This window comes from Monodelphis domestica, chromosome 6 (assembly GCF_027887165.1).
Source record: "Monodelphis domestica isolate mMonDom1 chromosome 6, mMonDom1.pri, whole genome shotgun sequence".
NCBI classification, from domain to species: domain Eukaryota; kingdom Metazoa; phylum Chordata; class Mammalia; order Didelphimorphia; family Didelphidae; genus Monodelphis; species Monodelphis domestica.
Genome location: NC_077232.1, coordinates 109,060,318 through 109,081,277, shown reverse-complemented (window position 1 = coordinate 109,081,277; position 20,960 = coordinate 109,060,318). Strand labels below are relative to the sequence as shown.

The 20,960-nt window shown below is 38.4% G+C and overlaps 1 protein-coding gene across 1 annotated transcript in view; it reads left to right on the top strand.

Moving 5' to 3' along the window:
• Positions 1-723: 723 nt before the first annotated feature.
• The window catches only part of SEPSECS (Sep (O-phosphoserine) tRNA:Sec (selenocysteine) tRNA synthase), an 89,699-nt gene continuing 69,462 nt past the window's right edge, over positions 724-20,960 (top strand). The window contains exons 1-4 of the mRNA XM_001362501.3: positions 724-1,009; positions 3,003-3,157; positions 6,765-6,883; positions 7,030-7,188. Of these exons, the coding sequence (XP_001362538.1) occupies positions 896-1,009; positions 3,003-3,157; positions 6,765-6,883; positions 7,030-7,188 (547 nt within the window). The 5' untranslated portion in view covers positions 724-895. The remainder of the gene's footprint in view (positions 1,010-3,002; positions 3,158-6,764; positions 6,884-7,029; positions 7,189-20,960) is intronic.

Here is a 20,960-nt window from a genome sequence, read left to right as displayed (position 1 = left end):
CTTAAAGTACCATAGCCACTTGAAGTATTATTTTATATTGTTTCAACAGTTGTCATGGACAAATAATTTATCAACTGGTTTTTCCAGAAAATGTTTTTCCATTGGTGGGCACCAAATGCTTTTTCTGCATGTTAAAACTGCCAAAACGATTTTGGTAGTTGGAGACGGAGAAACAAGGTAATCAAGTCTCACAGCATGATAGGACAGGAACCCTTCAGTCAAATCCTGGCTCCTCGAAGGGGATTGGCCAACAATCCACACAGGAAAACCAAACTGGATGGAAAATGCCTAATTTTCCAAATGATGTCATGCCAATATAGTTCCCGAGGAATCACAAAAGATGGACGTTCCCGTCTGTGCCATGTGGGATTGGAGAGAGGAAAACCCCTCATAGTGGTTACCTTGGTGACTAGTTCCTTCTTTTTGAGGAAAGAGAAGGGATTTTCCATACCAAATGATTTGATTCCCTGTTCAGGTGGATTGATCATGATTTCTGTTCCCAATGTTTGCTAACAGTAATGTGAAAAATATTTGTATACTTCATTCCACCCCAAGAGAAATACTGATTGGGCAAGCAAGAATAATGTAAGCTTAAAAGGGGCGTCAGTCAGAACAACCAGGAGAGCAGTCAAGGCTTCCAGCCTATTAGAAATGTTTCTCTGGAGGAGGGGTGTTGCCATGCCGCCCTCCACTGTTCCTATTGTTCCTGGTAGTCTTCACGCATGCTCCTCCCTAGTCTCATTGGTTGGCTAGGCGGAAGAGTGGGAGGGGGAAAGCTGCGCAGTCGCGCACGCGTAAATGTACTGCCCCCTTTTCTCTCGGCCCTTACTCGCCTTCGGGCTGCACCTCGTTTTGCGAGTCACTTTCCCCCGGTGTGACTGGTGCCGTGGTCGCCATGAACTGCGAGAACTTCGCTGCAGGCGAGCGTTTGGTGACCCCGGCCTACGTGCGGCAGGGCTGTGAGGCCCGCCGCTCCCACGAGCACCTCATACGGCTCCTGCTGGAGAAGGTACCGAGGTGCCCGCCCAGTCGCCCAGGCCTGAAGCCCGTGAGGGAAACCCGGCCAGAGCCTTCGGATTTGAGCACTTCGAGCCCGGGCGCTAGTGCTGGGGCCTCCCGGGCCTGGGAGCCGGGGCGGGGGCTAGAAAGGGCTGGGCTGTCCGCCTCCTGGCGGGGGAAGTAAAATTGTTACGAGCTCTGTGCTGGGGCAAAGTCCACTCCCTCCGGTCTTGTAGGACTCGCGCGATCCCTTCTCTTAAGAACTGCGGGAAGAGGGGAGACCCAGGCCATTCAGTCAGTCAACAAGCATTTATTAGACGCTTACTGTATACCGGGCGCTGTGCTAAGTAAAGAATAGCTGGGAATACCAAGGACTTTCCCCGCCCTCCTCCTCCTCCTCTGCACCCAAGCTTCACAGTATCCAGCCTGAGATTGAGAAAATGCTGGGCTAGCCCGGATACTGTGAAAGAACTAGGGCTCTAGGGACTGACAGGCGTGGCTTCCAGGCCTGTTTCGTGACCCCGGGCGAGTCATTTCTCTCTGCTTGAACCTCAGTTCCCTATTGGTAAAATGGGGTTGGAAACTTGCCTTGGAAGGCAGAGTTACCCAGTGTTTAGAGGAAAGGGTCGTGGATTCCGGCCAACCCGTATTCCTGGGTGACGAAAGGCTAATCCTTTAATTTGTCAGTACCCCCAGGAAAGAGTATAAAATTTATAGAGGAGTTACTGACTTGCCTAGGTGGAAGTTGTGTCCATTCTTAAGGAAATTTGAAGTCTGGCAGTGATATGTGCAGGATACCAGAGATAGGGGAAGAGATTGTTCCTGCCCTTAATGAATTTACCATCCTAAAAGCACACAAAAGGAAGGCGGAAGGGAAGGTACCTGGTGCAGAATGTGCAGAACGTGGTGGAGAATCCAAAAGAGTGCAGCTTGTGGGAAATAAAGAGATGGCTGGCTTGAGTGCCCTTCTTAGATGGAGATTTCAGACGGAGCAGTTTTCATCAGTCTGAGGGTACTGCTTAGGTGTGAGTACCAAGGCTGATGTGATATTGCAGGATGATAAAGTTCAAGTTAGCATGATAGGGTGCTATTGGTAGCAAATGAAGACATGGCTAGCCTGAGGGTTCTTAACATATGTTGTGTAATAGACTCCTTTGGCATTCTAGTAAAGACTATGGACCCCTCTTCAGAATACTTTTTAAATATTGTAATTGAAAGAAATGCTAAATTTAAGAGGTTAGTGAAAATATCTTATTTCCATTCAGATTCATGGATATGGTGAAATCTATCCACCTAGGACCATGGACCCTGGGTTAAGAACCCTATTTTTAAAAGAATACTTTTTCCATCCCACAAGTCTGTTGAATTCAAATAAGCATACATTTTTAACTGCTTGCCATGAATCATGACTATGTTAAGTACTTTTTTGTACAAATGCTTATGTGGAAAGCACCTAAGTGACGGTAAAGCCCTACATCATTGTGAATTATTTATTAATGCCTTGATTTTTCTCTTAAGGATGTTTGATTTTTTTAGTTTTTCAAGTAACCAGTTCATTTAAAAGTTAATGGGAGTGAACTGAAATAGTCCCAATTGTTACTTAGCATCATCTCTATATTGTCAATAGCATTGATAGTTTAGTAAAAAATAGGAGAAACTTTGATCTTAGGCATGTAAAAAATAATATCCAGCATTTATATAGCACTTAACTTGATATGCATTACCTCATTTGAACTTCAGTATGCTTGTAAGAATAAGTGGTAGAGGTATCATTCAGATAAGGAAACTGAAGCCCAGAGAAATTGTAAACTCTGAGCAAATGCTTATGGTCTCTGCTACTAAGTATTAACTGTGGAATTAGAACCTTGGTCTTGCCAATTCCAGGTCTTTTACTTGCTCCATTAATGTCAGTAAAACCCTTATAAAGAAGCACAATTATAGTAAATAACTACGGAAGACTGATTTCTTTAATTTTTTTTTAACACATATTTCCCTCTCCCAAGGGTAAATGTCCAGAAGATGGTTGGGATGAAAGTACTATTGAACTCTTTCTCCATGAACTTGCCATTATGGATAGTAACAATTTCCTGGGCAACTGTGGTGTGGGAGAAAGGGAAGGTAGAGTAGCATCTGGGTTAGTTGCCCGTCGTCATTACAGGTAATTTAAAAAATAGTATATGTTACTTATTATGTCTCATAAAAATACTTAATAACTTAAACTATCCTTATAAAGTGTTTTAAAGAGCAAATTATATCTTAGTCTATATTTTCTAATTCATAAATTCTTTGAAAAAGAAGACTTAGAAGTAAACATCTAAAAGCTGTTTTCAGCTGCAACTTATTTTTTTAATACATGTGGAAAATTACAAATTTCATTTTAATAAAATTTACTATTTTTTTCTACTGACTCATCTTATAGTTTCAGAGATTTTCCCTATCATCGCTTAATTGTTGGTTATTTCATGTTAGGTTTAAGTGTAAGAATTCCATGAGCCATTTAAAACCCTTGGTTTTATTATGATTTTATTAACATGAAAACCATATAGCTTCAATTATTTACTTGTTTATTTTTATTTAAAGGTAAAATTTTAAAATTTAAATTTATGTTCAACATTCTTTTTAATTTCTTAGTTTGAAATTCTTTCCCTCCTTTCTACCCTTTCCTCTTCTTCCTGAGAAGGCAAGCAGTATATCAATTAAAAATATGAAATCATGCAAAACATTTCCACATTAGCCATATTTAAAAAAAAAACAAGAAAAAGGAAGTAAGAAAATCATATTTTAGTTTGCACTCAGAGTTCATCAGTTCTCATGCTGGAGATGGAGAGTATTTTTTCATAATGAGCCTTTTGGAATTGTTTTTAAATCATTGTATCGATGAGAGTAGCTAAGTCTTTTACAGTTGATCATCATTACAACATTGCTGTTAACTGTACACAATGATCTCCTGGTTCTTCTCACTTTATTTTGCCTCAATTCATATAGATCTTGCCATCATTTTCTGAAAATTCCCCCCATAACATTTCCTATAGCAAAATACTACTCTATCACGATTATATGCTACAACTTGTTCAGCTAGTCTCCAATTGATGATCATGCTGCTCTATTTTTTAGTTCTTTGCCACCACAAAAAGAGCTGCTATAAATATTTTTGTATTTATAGGTCTTTTTTTCCTTTTTTTTAAATCTCCTTGGGATAACAGACCTAGTAGTAGTGCTAGATCAAAAGACACACACAATTTTATATCCCATTGGGTCTAAAACCCATATTGTTTTTCAGTATCTGAAAAGAAAAAAATAGATATACATAAAAAAACCCCACAATGTTGCTTTATATAAGTCAGATTTGGGGGGGAAATGTAGGTGCTGTAGTCAGGCTATTATAGTGTAGTAAAAGTTTTCATTTTAAGTAGAAATCACAATAATGAAAATATACTCTTAGGTTAATGTTGTTCAGGCATTTTAATTGTATCTGACTCTTTGTAACCTTAGTTAGGATTTTCTTGGCAAAGATAATGGAGTGATTTGCTGTTTCCTTCTCTAGTCCATTTTACAGATGAGGAATTAAGGCAGACAGGTTTAAGTAACAGCTAGCACATGTTTGAGGCCAGATTTCAATTTAGGAAGATGAATCTTCTTGATTCCAGGTCTGGCATTCTATCTAGTGTGCCACTTAGCTGCTAAAGTAACAGTGAATTTATTAATGTATATGAAAGCATTTGGAAAATGGTTTAGCACTATAAAAATGTAATTGTCAAGGCATAGAATTTTGGAGTTCATGTTAGTCATCCCATTATTTACAAAGTGAATATTATCAGTCAGGCAGCTAGTATTTATCAGGTACCTATTAAGTGTCAAGCATTGTACCAAGTTCCTAGGATACAAAGAAAGACAAAAGATAGCCCTTGTTCACAGTTTAATGGATTATTATTATTAATGGACTTATTCTTATTATCAAGATGAAACTCAGGACTGGTATTCTCTGCTTTTATAACAGTCTTATAAAAATACTTCTGACTAACAAATTAGGAAATGATTACTCAAATTACAAAGGGATTTAAAAAATAATTTGGTGATTATTTTAAATTGTGAGAACTGCAATTCCATTTATAATATGCTTTAATTTCAAGGAGCATATTTATTGTGGATGGTCATGTATACTAGTAATTTATTAAATGTTTGCTATGAGTAAGACATTGTTACAGACTGCATAGTCAAAGAAAATATAGTCTGATGGGGTATATGTAAATGAATATAATACAAGACAGATTAAGATAAATGCAAAAAACAAGTATGAAATTTACAGATAAGAGATTACTTTCAGGTGGCAGAATCAAGAGGAAGTGATACCCGAAAATTTGAGGGAGTACATTCTAGTTAGAGGAGTGGTCCAACATGAATACTTTAGATGTGGAAGAAAACAATATTGAGTAACAATATATTAGTCTATTTTGATTTTTATTCAATGGACAAAAATCTCATCTTTTTCCACCCTCTCATCTTCTTCCTTTGGGGAAAAAAGAAAGAAAAACAAAATTCATAATATATATTGCCAAATAAAACAGATTCTCACATTTGTCACGTCCAAAAAATTTTGTCTCATTCTTCACTGCTCTTAAGAGGTGGAAAGCAGGCTTCATCATCAGTCCTCTGAAATCATTGTTCATTGTATTGATCTGAATTCTTTAGTTTTTCAAAATTGTCCATATGATGTTGTTATATATATTGTTCTTCTGATTCTTCTCAGTTCCTGCTGGTCATTTAATATGTTTCTCCAGTTTTTCTCCAAAGCCATTCCTTTCATAATTTTTTATAGTATAATACTATTTCATTCCTTTAACATACCATAATTTGTTCAGTGATTCCCTAAGTTATGGTCACTTCTTTGATTTCTAGTTCTTTGCCACCACAAAAAAGAGTGCTGTAAATATTTTTGTATATGAGGGTAGAAGGGGTGGGTTTCTTCTTTCTTTGATCTCTTTGTGGTGTTCACTAACTGGTGATATCTCAGGCTTTCCATTGCCTTTTTTATAATGATGCTACTGTAGCACTTTGATACATTGTACTATCAGAGAAGTAATGGGAATTTTTTTTTCATTACCAACATTTGGGTAGCATTGTTCTATCACCTAGGTAAGTTTTTCTGACAGGCTAAATGGTCAAAATAAATCCTTCTACATAAAGCTTAAAACAAAGTGTGACTATTGCACTCCCTTGTTCCTACTACCCACTTGAACTTTGAGCCTATTATAACACATGTAACTTGATGGAACACAGCATAGAGGTCAGTATTTTCTGGCATTAAGTAATACAGGCATTTTAATATCCTAAAAGTGTACTTTGTTTTGTTTTCATTTAATTCTTATACCTTCTTTTCCTATCCTAGTCCTGGTTTTATTCCTTGTTCTACCAGCAAGATAGCAGTTTCTTTTATTTGGAGAGAAAATTATGTAAAAAAAATTATAGTGAAACAGATGCCACTCATCCCCCCCCACCCCTCACCCCTATTACCCAGAGTGTTGATGAAATTTTAGTTCTCTTCATTAAGGTAAAGAGGATTAAAGAGGGAAAACTTACTTTTTCTTGATAATTAATTCATCATTTCATTACTGGTAAATTTTAATTGAATGTCTTTCAAGTCTCAGATCCTACTCCTGAAAGCTAGCTATTTCTTCTGATTTTCTAGGAGTCTTATTTGCATACATGTACATAACTTTTTTAGCATAAGACTTTTTTTCCCATTTATTGACCCTTCTTTTGTTTAGGTTCATTCATGGAATTGGAAGATCAGGTGATATTGCTGCTGTGCAACCTAAAGCTGCAGGTTCTAGCCTTTTGAACAAAATAGCCAATTTATTAGTCCTGGACATCATAAGACTGGCTGGTGTGTATGATGTTAATTGTGCTACTTTTTGCTGACCTGCTGAAATGAGGGGGTTGGGCTAGATGGCCTTCCAGTTCTTTCCAGTACTGCATCTATCATCCTATGAATTGCTTTTAGTTGACATATTTTTAATTGTTTATTTACAGGTGTTCGTTCAGTGGCTAACTGCTTTGTTGTTCCAATGGCAACTGGTATGAGTCTTACTCTGTGTTTCTTGACACTTCGACACAAAAGACCAAAGGCAAAATACATTATTTGGCCACGGATAGATCAAAAGTCCTGCTTTAAGTCCATGATCACTGCAGGTAATGGAATGTATTATTAATGTTACATTAATATTAATAACATTGAGAGACCATGTGGCTCAGCAAGTAGTATGTTAGCCTTGGAGTCAGGAAAAGTTCATATCTTGATTCTGACACTAGCTATCTGAACATAAGGCTCTAAAAATTATGATGTTATCTTTAAAATCTGCATTTCTGGAAGGAAATACTACTGATAAAAATTCCAGATATTGATGTATTGAGATTAATATTACATAGTCTTTAGAGGCATAAGTGGAAAAACAAAAAATATATTAAGCAGAATACAATGAAAAGCATATATACACATAATGCATATACAAAACAAAACTAAGAAACCATTATCATGAATCAGATAGGTACACTTCCAAATGACTGGATCCAATGTGAATAATATGAAAAACTGGAGAGTAACAACAATAAGGATGATAATAACAGCTATCATTTCTAACTAGGTTTTAAAAGTACTTTTCTCATTTGAGCCTTACAACTTTGAGGTAGGTTTTATCATTATCTCCATTTTATAAATGAGGAAATTGAGGATGAGAAACATTAATTAAGTCATGCAGGATCACATAGTAAGTATCTAAGACAGGATCTGAACCCAGGTTTTCCTATTTTTAAGTCTAGTTCTCTACTACACCACACTGTCTTGAAGAGAAACAAAAGCTGACGACTAGGATGACTAGATTCAAGGAAACTAGGAAGTAGATGCAATTTAAGGTTATGTAATGAAGCAAAATCTCTTCCATAATTTTCAAGAAGGATAAAAGATTAAAAAATTAAGGAAATAGTGTCAGAAAATTAAATTGAGATTTCTATAAATTTGCTTAAATAAGGCCTAGATCATAAGTTTGAGAATCTAGCCTTTTTTTTTGGCATAGTCTCAAATTAATTGAACTATTGGGATTGTTCTGTCATTCTTTAATTGAACTGCTTATCAATCCATCAAGGTATTTTACTGTATCAAAATTGATTCATATTAGGGACAGCTGGTTGGCTTCAGTAGATTTGAGATCCAGGCCTAGAGATGAGAGGTCCTGGGTTTAAATCTGGCCATTGACACCTCCCAGAACTGTATGCCCTTGTACAAGTTACTTAACCCCCATTGCCTATCTCTTACCACTCTTCTGCCTTAGAATCAATATACAGTATTGATTCTAAGGCAGAAGATAAGGGTTTTTAAAAAAGAATTCATATTTATGGAGTAATGCAAAGAACTCTTGTAGGCTTGAAAGTATCTACATATATATCTCAAGGTCAGAAATCATGGACTTTGATTCTATAGGAAGATTTTTTCATTAAGAATTTGGGATAGAAAATATAGAAATAAAAGGGTCTTTCCTCATTATCTCCACTGCTATTTAATATTGTACTAGAAACACTAGCAGTAGCAATTAGAGAAGAAAAAGAAATTGAAGGAATCGAAATAGTCAGTGAAGAAACTAAACTATCACTGTTTGATGACATGATGGTATACCTAGAGAATCCAAGAAAATCCACTAAAAAGCTGGTAAAAATAATCAATAACTTAAAAAAATTTTTTTTAAATTTAAATTAATTTATTTAGTCAATTTAGATCATTATTCCTTGGTTACGACAATCATATTATTTCCCTCCCTCCCCCGCTCTCACCCTTCCTGCAGCCGACCTACAATTTCACTTGGCATTACATATGCCCTTGATCAGAACCTATTTCCATGTTGTTGGTGTTTGCATTAGGATGTTCATTTAGAGTCTACATCTCCAGCCATATCCCCTTGACCCATGTATTCAAACAATTGTTTTTCTTCTGTGTTTCTACTCCCACAGTTTTTCCTCTGAATGTGGATAGTGTTTTTTCTCGTAGATCCCTCCCAAGTTGTTCACTATATTGCCACTAATGGAGAAGTCCATTACATTCAATTGTACCACAGTGTATCAGTCTCTGTGTACACTGTTCTTCTGGTTCTGCTCCTTTCACTCTGCATCAGTTCCTGGCGGTCATTCCAGTTCCTATGGAATTCCTCCACTTTATTATTCCTGTGATCACAATATTATTCCATCACCAACAGATACCACAATTTGTACATCCATTCCCCAATTGAAGGGCATCCCCTCATTTTCCAATTTTTTGCCACCACAAAGAGCACAGCTATGAATATTTTTGTACATCTTTTCCTTCTTATCTCTTTGGGGTACAAACCCAGCAGTACTGGCTGGATCAAAGGGCAGGCAGTCTTTTAGCGCCTTTTGGGCATAGTTCCAAATTGCCCTCCAGAATGGTTGGATTAAATCACAATTCACCAGCAATGCATTAATGTCCCAACTTTGCCACATCCCCTCCAGCATTCATTACTTTCTGTTGCTGTTATGTTAGCCAATCTCTGCTCGGTGTGAAGTGATACCTCAGAGTTGTTTTGATTTGCATCTCTCTGTTTATAAGAGATTTAGAACACTTTTTCATGTGCTTAATAATAGTTTTGATTTCTTTAACTGAAAATTGTCTATTCATGTCCCTAGCCCATTTATCAATTGGAGAATGGCTTGGTGTTTTGAACAATTGGTTTAGCTCTTTATAAATTTGAGTAATTAGACCTTTGTCAGAGGTTTTTGTTATGAAGATTGTTTCCCAATTTGTTGCTTTGCTTTTATTTTTGATTGCATTGGTTTTGTTTGTACAAAAACTTTTTAATTTGATGTAATAAAAATTATTGATTTTACATTTTGTGATTTTTTTTCTAGCGCTTGCTTGGTTTTAAAGTCTTTCCTTTCCCAAAGATCTAACATGTCTATTATTCTGTGTTCACCTAATTTGCTTATAGTTACCTTCTTTATATTCACGTTATTCACCCATTCTGAGTTTATCTTGGTGTTGGGTGTGAGATGTTGATCCAAATCTAATCTCTCCCATACTGTCTTCCAATTTTCCTAGCAGTTTTTTATCAAATACTGGATTTTGGTCCCAAAAGCTGGAGTTTTGGGGCTTACCAAGACTTGCTGAGGTCACTTACCCCAAGTCTATTCCACTGATCCTCCTTTCTGTCTCTTAGCCAGTACCAAATTATTTTGATGACCACTGCTTTATAATATAGTTTGAGACTGCAAGGCCTCCTTCCTTCACATTTATTTTTCATTATTTCTCTGGACATCCTTGATCTTTTGTTTTCCAAATGAACTTTGTTCTATTTTTTTCTAATTCAGTAAAACAGTTTCTTGGTAGTTCACTGGGTATGGCACTAAATAAGTAAATTAATTTGGGTAGGATTGTCATTTTTATTATGTTATCTCATCCTACCTATGAGCAATCAATGTTTTTCCAATTGTTTAGATCTAGTTTTAATTGTGTGGGGAGTGTTTTGTAGTTGTGTTCATATATTTCCTGTGTTTGTCTCACCAGATAGATTCACAAGTATTTTATATTGTCTCAGGTGATTTTTAAATGGAATTTCTCTTTCTAATTCTTGCTGCTGAGATGTGTTGGAGATATATAGAAATGCTGATGACTTATGCGGGTTTATTTTGTATCCTGCAACTTTGCTAATGTTGATTATTTCAACTAGCTTTTTGGCTGATTCTTTAGGACTCTTTAAGTAGACCATCATATCATCTGCAAAGAATGATAGCTTGGACTCCTCATTGCTTATTTTAATACCTTCAATTTCTTTTTCTTCTCTAATTGCTACTGCTAGTATTTCTAGTACAATGTTAAGTAGTAGAGGTGATAATGGCCATCCTTGTTTCACTCCTGATCTTATTGGGAAGGCTTCTAGTTTATCCCCATTGCAGATGATGTTTGCTGATGGTTTTAGATTTTTTTTTTTTAGGAAAGGCCCTTCTATTCCTATGCTTTCTAGTGTTTTCAGTAGTAATGAGTGTTGTATTTTGTCAAAGGCTTTTTCTGCATCTATTGAGATAATCATGCGATTTTTGTCGGTTTGCTTGTTTATATGGTCAATTATGTGGATGGTTTTCCTCATATTGAACCATCCTTGCATTCCTGGTATGAATCCTACCTGGTCATAGTGAAATAACCCTCGTGATGACTTGCTGGAGTCTTTTTGCTAGTATCCTATTTAAGATTTTTGCGTCTATATTCATTAAGAAGATTGGCCTATAGTTTTCTTTCTCTGTTTTCGACCTACCTGGCTTTGGAATCAGTACCATATTTGTGTTGTAAAAGGAATTTGGTAGAACTCCTTCTTTGCTTATTCTGTCAAATAGTTTGTATAATACTGGAGTTAGTTGTTCTTTGAATGTTTGATAGAATTCATTTGTGAATCCATCTGGACCTGGAGATTTTTTCTTAGGGAGATCTTTGATGGCTTGTTCAATTTCTTTTTCTGATATGGGGTTGTTTAGGTAATCTATTTCTTCTTCTGTTAATCTAGGCAATTTATACTTTTGTAAGTAATCATCCATATCACCTAGATTGCCATATTTGTTGCCATATAATTGGGCATAATAGTTTTTAATGATTGCCTTGATTTCCTCTTCATTAGAGGTAAGGTTTCCCTTTTCATCTTGTATACTGTCAATTTTGTTTTTTCTTCTTTCCTTTTTTTAATTAGACTGACCAATACTTTGTCTATTTTATTTGTTTTTTCAAAGTACCAGCTTCTAGTCTTATTTATTAAATCAATAGTTCTTTGACTTTCAATTTTATTAATTTTTCCTTTGATTTTTAGAATCTTTCATTTAGTTTTCATCTGAGGATTTTTAAGTTGTTCATTTTCAATTTTTTAAATTCGCATGCCTAATTCATTGACCTCTGCCCTCTCCAATTAGTTAATATAAGAGCTCAAGGATATAATTTCCCCCCTGAGTACTGCCTTGGTTGCATCCTCTAGATTTTGAAAGGATGTCTCATCATTGTCATTTTCTTCAATGAAATTATTAATTGTTTCTATGATTTGTTCTTTAACTGATTTTGGTGAATCGTATTGTTTAATTTCCAATTAAATTTTGATTTGCCTCTCCATGTATCCTCACTAATTATTATTTTCATTACATTGTGTTCTGAGAAGGATTCATTTATTATTTATGCTCTTTTGCACTTGTCTGCAGTGTTTTTATACATGGTCAGTCTTTGTAAATGTACCATGTGCTGCTGAAAAGGTGTATTCCTTTTTGTCCCTATTTATTTTTCTCCACATATCTATTAACTCTTATTTTTTTAAGATTTCATTCACTTCTCTTACCTCTTTCTTACTTATTTTTTGGTTCAATTCATCTAGTTCTGATAGAGGAAGTTTCAGGTCTCCTACTAGTATAGTTTCTCCTTTAGAAATTTGGATGCTATACCATTTGGTGCATACATACTGAGTACTAATATTTCTTCATTATCTATACTGCTTTTTATCAGGATGTAATTGCCTTCCCTATCTCTTTTAACTAGATCTCTTTTTAGTTTGGCTTCGTCAGATATTATGATTGCCTTCTTTTTATCAGTTCATGCCCAATAAATTTGGCTCCATCCTCTTACTTTTACCCTATGCGTGTCTACCTTCCTCATGTATGTTTCTTGTAGACAGCATATGGTAGGCTTTTGGTTTCTAATCCACTCTGCTATTCGCTTGCATTTTATCAGTGAGTTCATTCACATTCAGAGTTATGATTACTAGCTGTGTATTTCCCAGCTTTTTGATTTCCACTTTTAGTCCTGCCTTTTTTTCTTTAACTATTTCCTTCTACACCAATGTTTTGTTTTTAATTAGTTCCCCTAATTCCCACCATTATTTTACTTCCCTTTCTACCCACTCTTCTTATTCCCCTTATTTTCTTTATAGTCTTTTTATACTACCCCCTCACCCTCTCCCTCCCTTGTATTGATTCCCTCCTCACCAGTCCGTTTGTTACCATTCTACTTCCCTATAGGATGCAAATCAATTCTCTGCCCCAATGTATTTGATTGTTCTTCCCTCTTTGAGTCAATTTCAATGCACTTTTAAGAGTTGAGTGTTTCCTATTTCCAACCTCTTTATCCTTCCAGTGTATTGATGTTCTCCCCCCTCTCGCCATGAGCTTCTTTGTTACATATAAATTTACCCCCCTTTTGTTTCTTTTCCCATTTCTTTCAGTATTAACCTCTTTTTAGATCTAGTTGTATATGTGTATGTATGTGTGTATATATATATATATAAAGAGTGGCAGTCTCTCAGTGACCGAGAATGACAATTGTCTTTGTGCATTATCATCTATTGATGTACCCTCATTTGGTTTTGAAGTCCAAAGGCTGAGGCGCAAAGTTTGTGGCACATGGGGCATGGGACACCAGTTGTTACGGGAGATGCGGTTGTGGCCTGGTGTCGGCGTTCATGCGCAGTGGCAAGACGTTGACGTCATTCATCTTCAAAGGTGGTGGCAGCATGGTTAATGTGGGTTCGCCAGCTGCTTCTGACAGAGGCAGCAAGTTCTAGTTGCTTTGGTGTAATGCCAGCCCACTTCAAGTTTGACTTTAGCTGATCCTTGAATCTTTTCTTTGGTCGGCCTTGTTTCCTGAGTCCAGCTGACAGCTCACCATAGAATACCTGTCTTGGTATATTCGCTGTGGGTCCATGTGGATGACGTGTCCAGACCATCGTAGCTGGGTTTTGAGGCCATTACTTCGATGCTGGTGGAGTTGGCTCCGTCAAGGACTTCCTGGTTGGTGATACGGTCCTGCCATTGGATCCTCATGATTGACCGGAGAGAACATTGGTGGAATTGCTCCAGCTGTTTTATGTGCTTCCTGTACAGTGTCCATGTCTCGCAACCATACAGGAGCGAGCTGAGGACCACCGCGTTATACACTTTGAATTTCGTCGCAGTGCTTACACCGCTGTGTTGGAGGACTTTGGAGTGCAGCTGCCCCGTGCCTGGCTGGCCTTTTGGATCCTGGCATTAATCTCGTGGTCTAGGGACCCATCGTTGGCAATGGTGCTAACCAGGTACTTGAAAGTGTTGACGTTAGAAAGCTGCGTGCCGTCGATTGTAATGCACGGCTGGTTAGTTGGCCTCCCTGGTGCAGGTTGGAACAGCACCTCTGTTTTGCTGAGGCTGATAGTCAGGCCAAACAGTTTTATTGCGGTAGAGAACCTGTCTGCAGTGGTTTGGAGATGATTTTCTTGGCGGGCCATGAGAGCACAGTCATCTGCGAAGAGAGCTTCCAGGATGAGTCTCTCTGTTGTCTTTGTTTTTGCAGTCAGACGGCGAAGGTCGAATAGTGAGCCATCCAGTCGGTATTTGATGTAGATGCTCAGGTCTAGATCCATCACAGCATGTCATAATACTTGGGTGAAGTATAGATTGAATAGTACCGGAGCAAGGACATAGCCTTGTTTCACGCCATTGGAGATGTTGAAGTGATCCGAAGTCTCTCCACCAGATAGTACTTCCCGTTATGTCGACATGAAAGAGCTGGATCAGTTTGACGAATTTTGCTGGGCAACTGAGCTTGCTGAGGATCACCCACAATGGGTCCCTGTTCACTGTGTTGGATGCCTTTGTCAGGTCTATGAAGACAATGTAGAGACTCAGGTTCTGCTCAAGGCATTTTTCCTGCATTTGCCTCACCGTGAAGACCATGTCGATGGTGCTACGATCTGGTCAGAAGCCACATTGTAATTCAGGCAGGTTCTGCTCTGAAACAGATGACAGGAGTCTGTTGAGTATAACACGGGCGAGGATCTTTCCAGCAGTGCAGAGTAGTGAGATGCCTCTGAAGTTGTCACAGGCTGCTCGTGCACCTTTGTTCTTATATAGGGCTACGATGGAGGCATCTCTGAATTCTGGGGTCATGTCTTCCTCTTCCCATATGCTGGTCAGCACTATGTGGAATGCCTGGAGTGCCTTTCCATTTAAGGCCTTGTACACCTCGGTTGGGATCCCGTCTTTACTGGGTGCCCTGCCTGCACTCATTTGTTTAATGGCTTTTTGGACTTCCTCTATTGAAGGAGGGACATCAAGTTGTTCAATGGTGAGGTTTTGGGGGATCTGGTCAAGGGCGCTTTGGTCGACTGAAGAGGGTCGGTTGAGAAGCTGACTGAAGTGTTCTTTCCACCTGTTGCTGATGCCTTTTTTATCTTTTATGAGAGTGTCACTGTCAGAGGATAGCAAGGGAGTGGTGGTGGGTTTTAATGGCCCATAGACAGTCTTGAGGGCACTGAAAAATTGTTTGTAGTTTTTTGTATCAGCAAAGCGCTGGATTTCTTCTGCCTTTTTTCCCCACCATCGGTCTTGCATCTTCTTTATCTCACACTGTGCCATGGCTTGGAGAGACTTGAATCTGTCCTTTTTAGGAGCAGAGTTTGGGTTATTTTGCCACTCCATAAAGGCTTTGTTCTTTTTGCTCAATAGGTCTTCAATAGAAGTGTTGTTCTCGTCGAACCAGTCCTGGTGGTTGCATTGTTTGGGGCCTAGGACTGCCTTTGATGTTTCCTTCACTGGGTCTCTGAACTGGTTCCATTTCTCGGTTGAGCTTCCAGTGAGTGGTCCCTTGGCAGACAGCTTGTCGTCCAGGCAGGACTGGAATTTTTGCAAATAAGATGGATCTCTAAGACGACTCACATTGTAAAATGCGCGAAATGTCTGGGCGCGTTTTGGATGGCGAGGAGCAATGCGCATTTGAAGAGTTGCTCTAACCAGTCGGTGGTCTGTCCAGCATTCAGCTCCTCTCATGGCTCTGGTGATCTGTACGTCCTGGATGTCTCGCCAGTGTACAATGATGTAGTCAACGAGATGCCACTGTTTTGATCGTGGGTGCATCCATGTTGTTTTATATTTGTTCGCCATTCTGAACACAGTGTTCGTGATGGTGAGTTTGAACTCTGAGCATTTGCTGAGTAGCAGTAGGCCATTGTTGTTCATTTTGCCCACACTGTGTTTGCCGAGCACTCCTTTTCATCTTTCATGGTCCTGGTCAACGTGGGCATTGAAGTCTCCCAGTAGTATCAGCTTGTCATTTGTGGGCACTGAGTGCAGGACGGCACTCAGGTCAGAGTAGAACTGCTTGATGGTCTCCTCTGTGCTGGTCAGTGTAGGGGCATATGCACTGATGATTGTGGCATACCGGTCTTTGCTGAGAGGCAAAAGGCTCTTCATGTGCCTCTCGCTGATGCACACAGGCAAGTCTGGCAGCTGTTTGAGCAAACTGGTCTTGATAGTCGGGCCAACACTGTGGATTCTCTCTTCATTTGAGGCTCTACCTTTCCAGAAGAAGGTGTATCCAGTGGTGGGTTCGCTGAGTGATCCCTCTTCTGGTAAGCGTGTTTCGCTTAATGCTGCGATGTCGATGTTATATCGCGCCAGTTCTTTACAGATTAGAGCTGTTCTTCTCTCAGGTCTTGGGGTATTCTCTCTATCAAGTAATGTCCTGATGTTCCATGCTCCTAGAATGAGTTTCTTTATATTTTTTCTTTGATTTCGACCACTTAAAGGGATGACCCACCAGCTGTAGTGTGCTGACCTGGTGTTTGTAGGGCAGGCAATGTTTGGGACACCTTTTCTAGTCCCCTCCCTTGATTAGAGTGAGCAGTGCTGTCCTAGAGAGGGCTGCTCAGTTGCCCAGGGTGCTGTCGAAAGTCCCTGCTGCCCTACAGGGCCGAGCGACCACTGGTCCGTGGGCCGCCTACATGCAGGATCATGACTACAACTGCCAGTGGTCACCTCCACCTGTTGCGTCGCCACTCCCCCATCGCCGCAGGTCTTGAAGAGGGTGGACGGGGTTAGGATAGATGAGTGTTCACAAAGATACTTGTGGGTGAAGGAGATTTAAGTGGAAAAGCCGATGCACAGAGACAGTCCCACTCTCGGCGTTGGAAGCCTGGGTCTAGTGGTATGAAAAGTCGTTACACCTGGAGACTTCCTCAGCTGCATTGGATGGCCTTGTTGTCTTTTGTGCTCCAACACGCCCTAAGCACTCCACAGTGCTTTGCTGCGTCACCATCTCAGCCGTTGAACCTTCTTGTTGGTTTCTTCCTCCTGTTCCGCCAAAGCAGTCTTCACATGCTGGGTGAGCAAAGCCCTGGTTCACCAGGGGTCTATGACCCGATGGCTACCCTCACAAGGTTTAGCCAGCCTGTCTATGTCTTGGCATTTCATCCTATACAGTTTGTCACTGTTCCCTCTAAGTGTAATTCTAGCTGCTCAGGTGATAACAATTTTTAAGAGTTACCAATGACCTCTTTTCTTATATATATATATATTTTTTTTTTTTTTAACATTGTATCTCTTAAAAAAAGTTTTGTTTTATTTCGTATTCTTTTGTTTTTGGGTTTTGTTTTTCTTTTTTCCCCTCTTTCTTAATTACCTCATGATGATTCTCTTGAATTCTGTTTTTGAGCATCAAATTTTCTGTTCAGGTCTTGTCTTTTCTTTACAAATGCTTTGAATTTTTCTATTTTGTTAAATGACCATACTTTCCCCTGTAAGAATATAGTTAGTTTTGCTGGGTAATTGATTTTTGGTTGTTAGACTTAGTTCCCTTGCTTTCTGGAATATCATATTCCATGCCTTTCAGTTCTTCCTGTTCCAGTCAGATCCTGTTTTATCCTTATCCATGGTATCTGAATGACTTTTTCTTAGCAGCTTGTAATATTTTTTCCTTGGTCTGATAATTCTTGAATTTGGCTTTAACATTCCTGGGTGTTGTCAGTTGGGGATTAAGTACAGGAGGTGATCTATGGATTCTTTCAATCTCCTCTTTTTCCTCTTGTTCTAGAATATCAGGGCAATTTTCTTGGATAATTTCCTGTAGTATGATGTCCAGGCTTTTTCTTTTGTCATGGTCTTCTGGTAGACCAATGATTCTTAAGTTGTCTCTCCTGGAATGATCTTCTAAAGTGAATGAGGTGTTTCATATTTTCCTCAATTTTTTATTCTTTTGATTTTGTTTTATAGTGTCCTACTGCCTTGTGAAGTCATTTGTTTCTAGTTGTTGTATTCTGGTTCTTAAAGATTGGATTTCATCCCTGGCTTTTTGGTCATCCTTCTCCTTCTCAGATTTTCTTTGGAGGTCATCTTTCATCTTCTTTGCCTCATCTTTCGTCTCCTTTGCCTCATCTTTCATCTCTGCCTCATCTTTCATATCCTTTTCCTAATTTTCAAGTTGATTAATTTTAGCTTTCAGGACAGTATTTTCTCATTTTAGTTCAAGTGCCTCTGTTTCCAGATGACTTATCTTAGTTTTTAAGTTTGTTTCCTAGTTGTGTTTAGACTCTCTTAATTGTGTTTTGAATTGTATTTTGAGTTCTTCCAGAGCCTGTATTTAATTAGCTGGGCTTTCTGTTTTTTTGACTTGGTGTTCCCTCATCCTTCTCTATTCCATTTCCTCTTTGTTCATTGCCTATATAGAAGCTGTCGATTGTAATTTCTTTTTTCTTTTTCTGTTGTTTGCTCATATTTATACCTTCTTTACTCTCTGCAGTTGCCTGAGCTCTTGCTCCTCTCTTTTTTTGTGTGTGTGGTTTTGGGCTTTTCTTTCTGCCTTCACCCTTTGAGCTTTGTCAGCAAATCTCTCAGCATAGGCTGTGTGGGAGGGGTCTTGGAGCTTGAGCTTCCCTGCCCTCTGAAGGATTTGATTGGATTAAGTCCAGCTGGGTTGCTATATGTGCCTACAGGACAAAACCTTAGGAAGGGGTTTGGGGGATGATATGAAGTGTCTCTGGTGTTGCAACTATGCTGCCTGCTCTGTGCTCTGAGTTTATTGTCTAGCTGCTTCCCCACTGCCTGGTGTTCGATGCATTGAGTCTGGCACAATTTTGCCCTCAAGGTATTCCCTCCAGATCAGCACCTTTGTCTGCCCAGAGGTTCCAGCTGCTGCTGGAGTCTTAGAGCTCTAATCGGGGAAGGGGTCATAGGAACTTCCTTTTTCCTTCCCCTTAAACTGGTGTATTCTCAAATTCTGGCTTTTGGGGGCATATTTTTTAAGCTGAGTCCTACAGAAGTGTTCCTTGGCTCTGTCTTGTTGTTAGATTTGATTTTCAGTCCCCCAGGAGCATTTAGTTTGTAATCAGTAAGAAAGGGTTTTCAGAGGTCTGAACTTTCTCTGTCTTCAAGCCACCATCTTGCCTCCGCCTCTCTAATCAATTACTTTAGCAAAGTTGTAGGTTCCAAAATAAATGCACATAAATCATCATCATTCTTATATGTTTACAAGAAAACCCAGCAGCAAGAGCTAGAAAGAGAAACTGTATTTAAAATCACTCTACACAAGATAAAAATAAAATCTCTTTGCCAAGACAACTTGAGGAATTATATGAATATAACTACAAAACACTTTTCACATGAATAAAACTAGATATGAACAATTAGAAAAACATAAATTGCTCATGGGTAGGATGAGCTAATATAATAAAAATGGCAACCCTACCTAAATTAATTTACTTATTCAGTGATAGGTAGGAGACCTATCAAACTACCAAAAAATTTTTTATAGAATTACAAAAAATAATTATTACAAAGTTCATCTGGAAAAACAAAAGATCCAGAATATCAAGGAAACTAATGAAAAAGAAATGTGAAGGATAGGGGCCTGCCATTACCAGATGTCAAAATATACTATAAAGCAGTGATCATCAAAACAGTGGGTACTGGGCTAAGAGACAGAAAAGTGGATCAATGGAATAGACTTCGGGTAAATGATAGTAGCAAGCTAGTTGTTCGATAAACCCAAAGATCCCAGCTTTTGGAACCAGAACCCACTATCTGACAAAAATTATCTAGAGATTTGGAAAAGAGTATGGGAGAAATTAAGTTTAGATCAACATCTCACACCCTATACCAAAATAAATTCAAAATGGGTAAATGACTTAAATATAAGGAATAAAATCATGAATAAATTAGGTGAACATAGAATAGTATACCTATCAGATCTATGGGCAAGGAAGGAATTTGAGGCTGAGCAGGAGATAAAGAACACTACAAAATGTAAAGATACTTTTGATTATATTAAATTAAAAATTTCTATACAAACAAAACCAATGGAATCAAAATTAGAAGGGAAGCATGAAATTGGGGAAACTTTTTTTTAACAAAAACCTTCAACAAAGGTCTAATTTCTCAAATTTATAAGGAACTAGATCAATTGTACAAAAAAATCAAGCCATTTCCCCATTTGGCAAATGGTCAAGAGATATGTATAGGCAGTTTTCATATAAAGAAATAAAAACTACCAATAAGCAAATCAAAAATTATTCTAAATCCCTCATGATTAAAAAAATTACAAACCAAAACAACTCTGTGGTACCACCTCACACCTAGCAGATTGACTAATATGACTGTGAAGGAAGACAATAAATGTTGGGAGGGGTTGTGCCAAAATTGGAACACTAATGCATTGCTGGTGGAGTGGTGAAGTAATCCAGCCATTCTGGAAGGCAATTTGGAATTATATGTAAAGGGCTTTAACAGAATGCATGTCCTTTGATCCAGCCATACCACTGCTGGGTTTGTATCCCAAGGAGATAATAAGGAAAAATACTTGTACAAAAATATTCCTAGCTACACTCTTTGTGGTGGCAAAAAATTTGAAAATGAAGAGTTGTCCTTCAATTTGGGAATGGCTCAACAAATTGTGGTACATGATAGTGATGGAACACTATTGTACTGTAAGAAATGATGATCTGGAGGAATTCCATATGAACTGGGAGAACCTCAGTGAACTGATGCAGAGTGAAATGAGCAGAACCAGGAGAACATTTTACACAGAAAGTAAAACACTGGAACAATCCAAGGTAATGGACTTTGCTACTAGTAGCAGTGCAACAAGCCAGGATACTCCTGAAGTACTTTTGTGAAAGAATGCTATTCACGTTGTG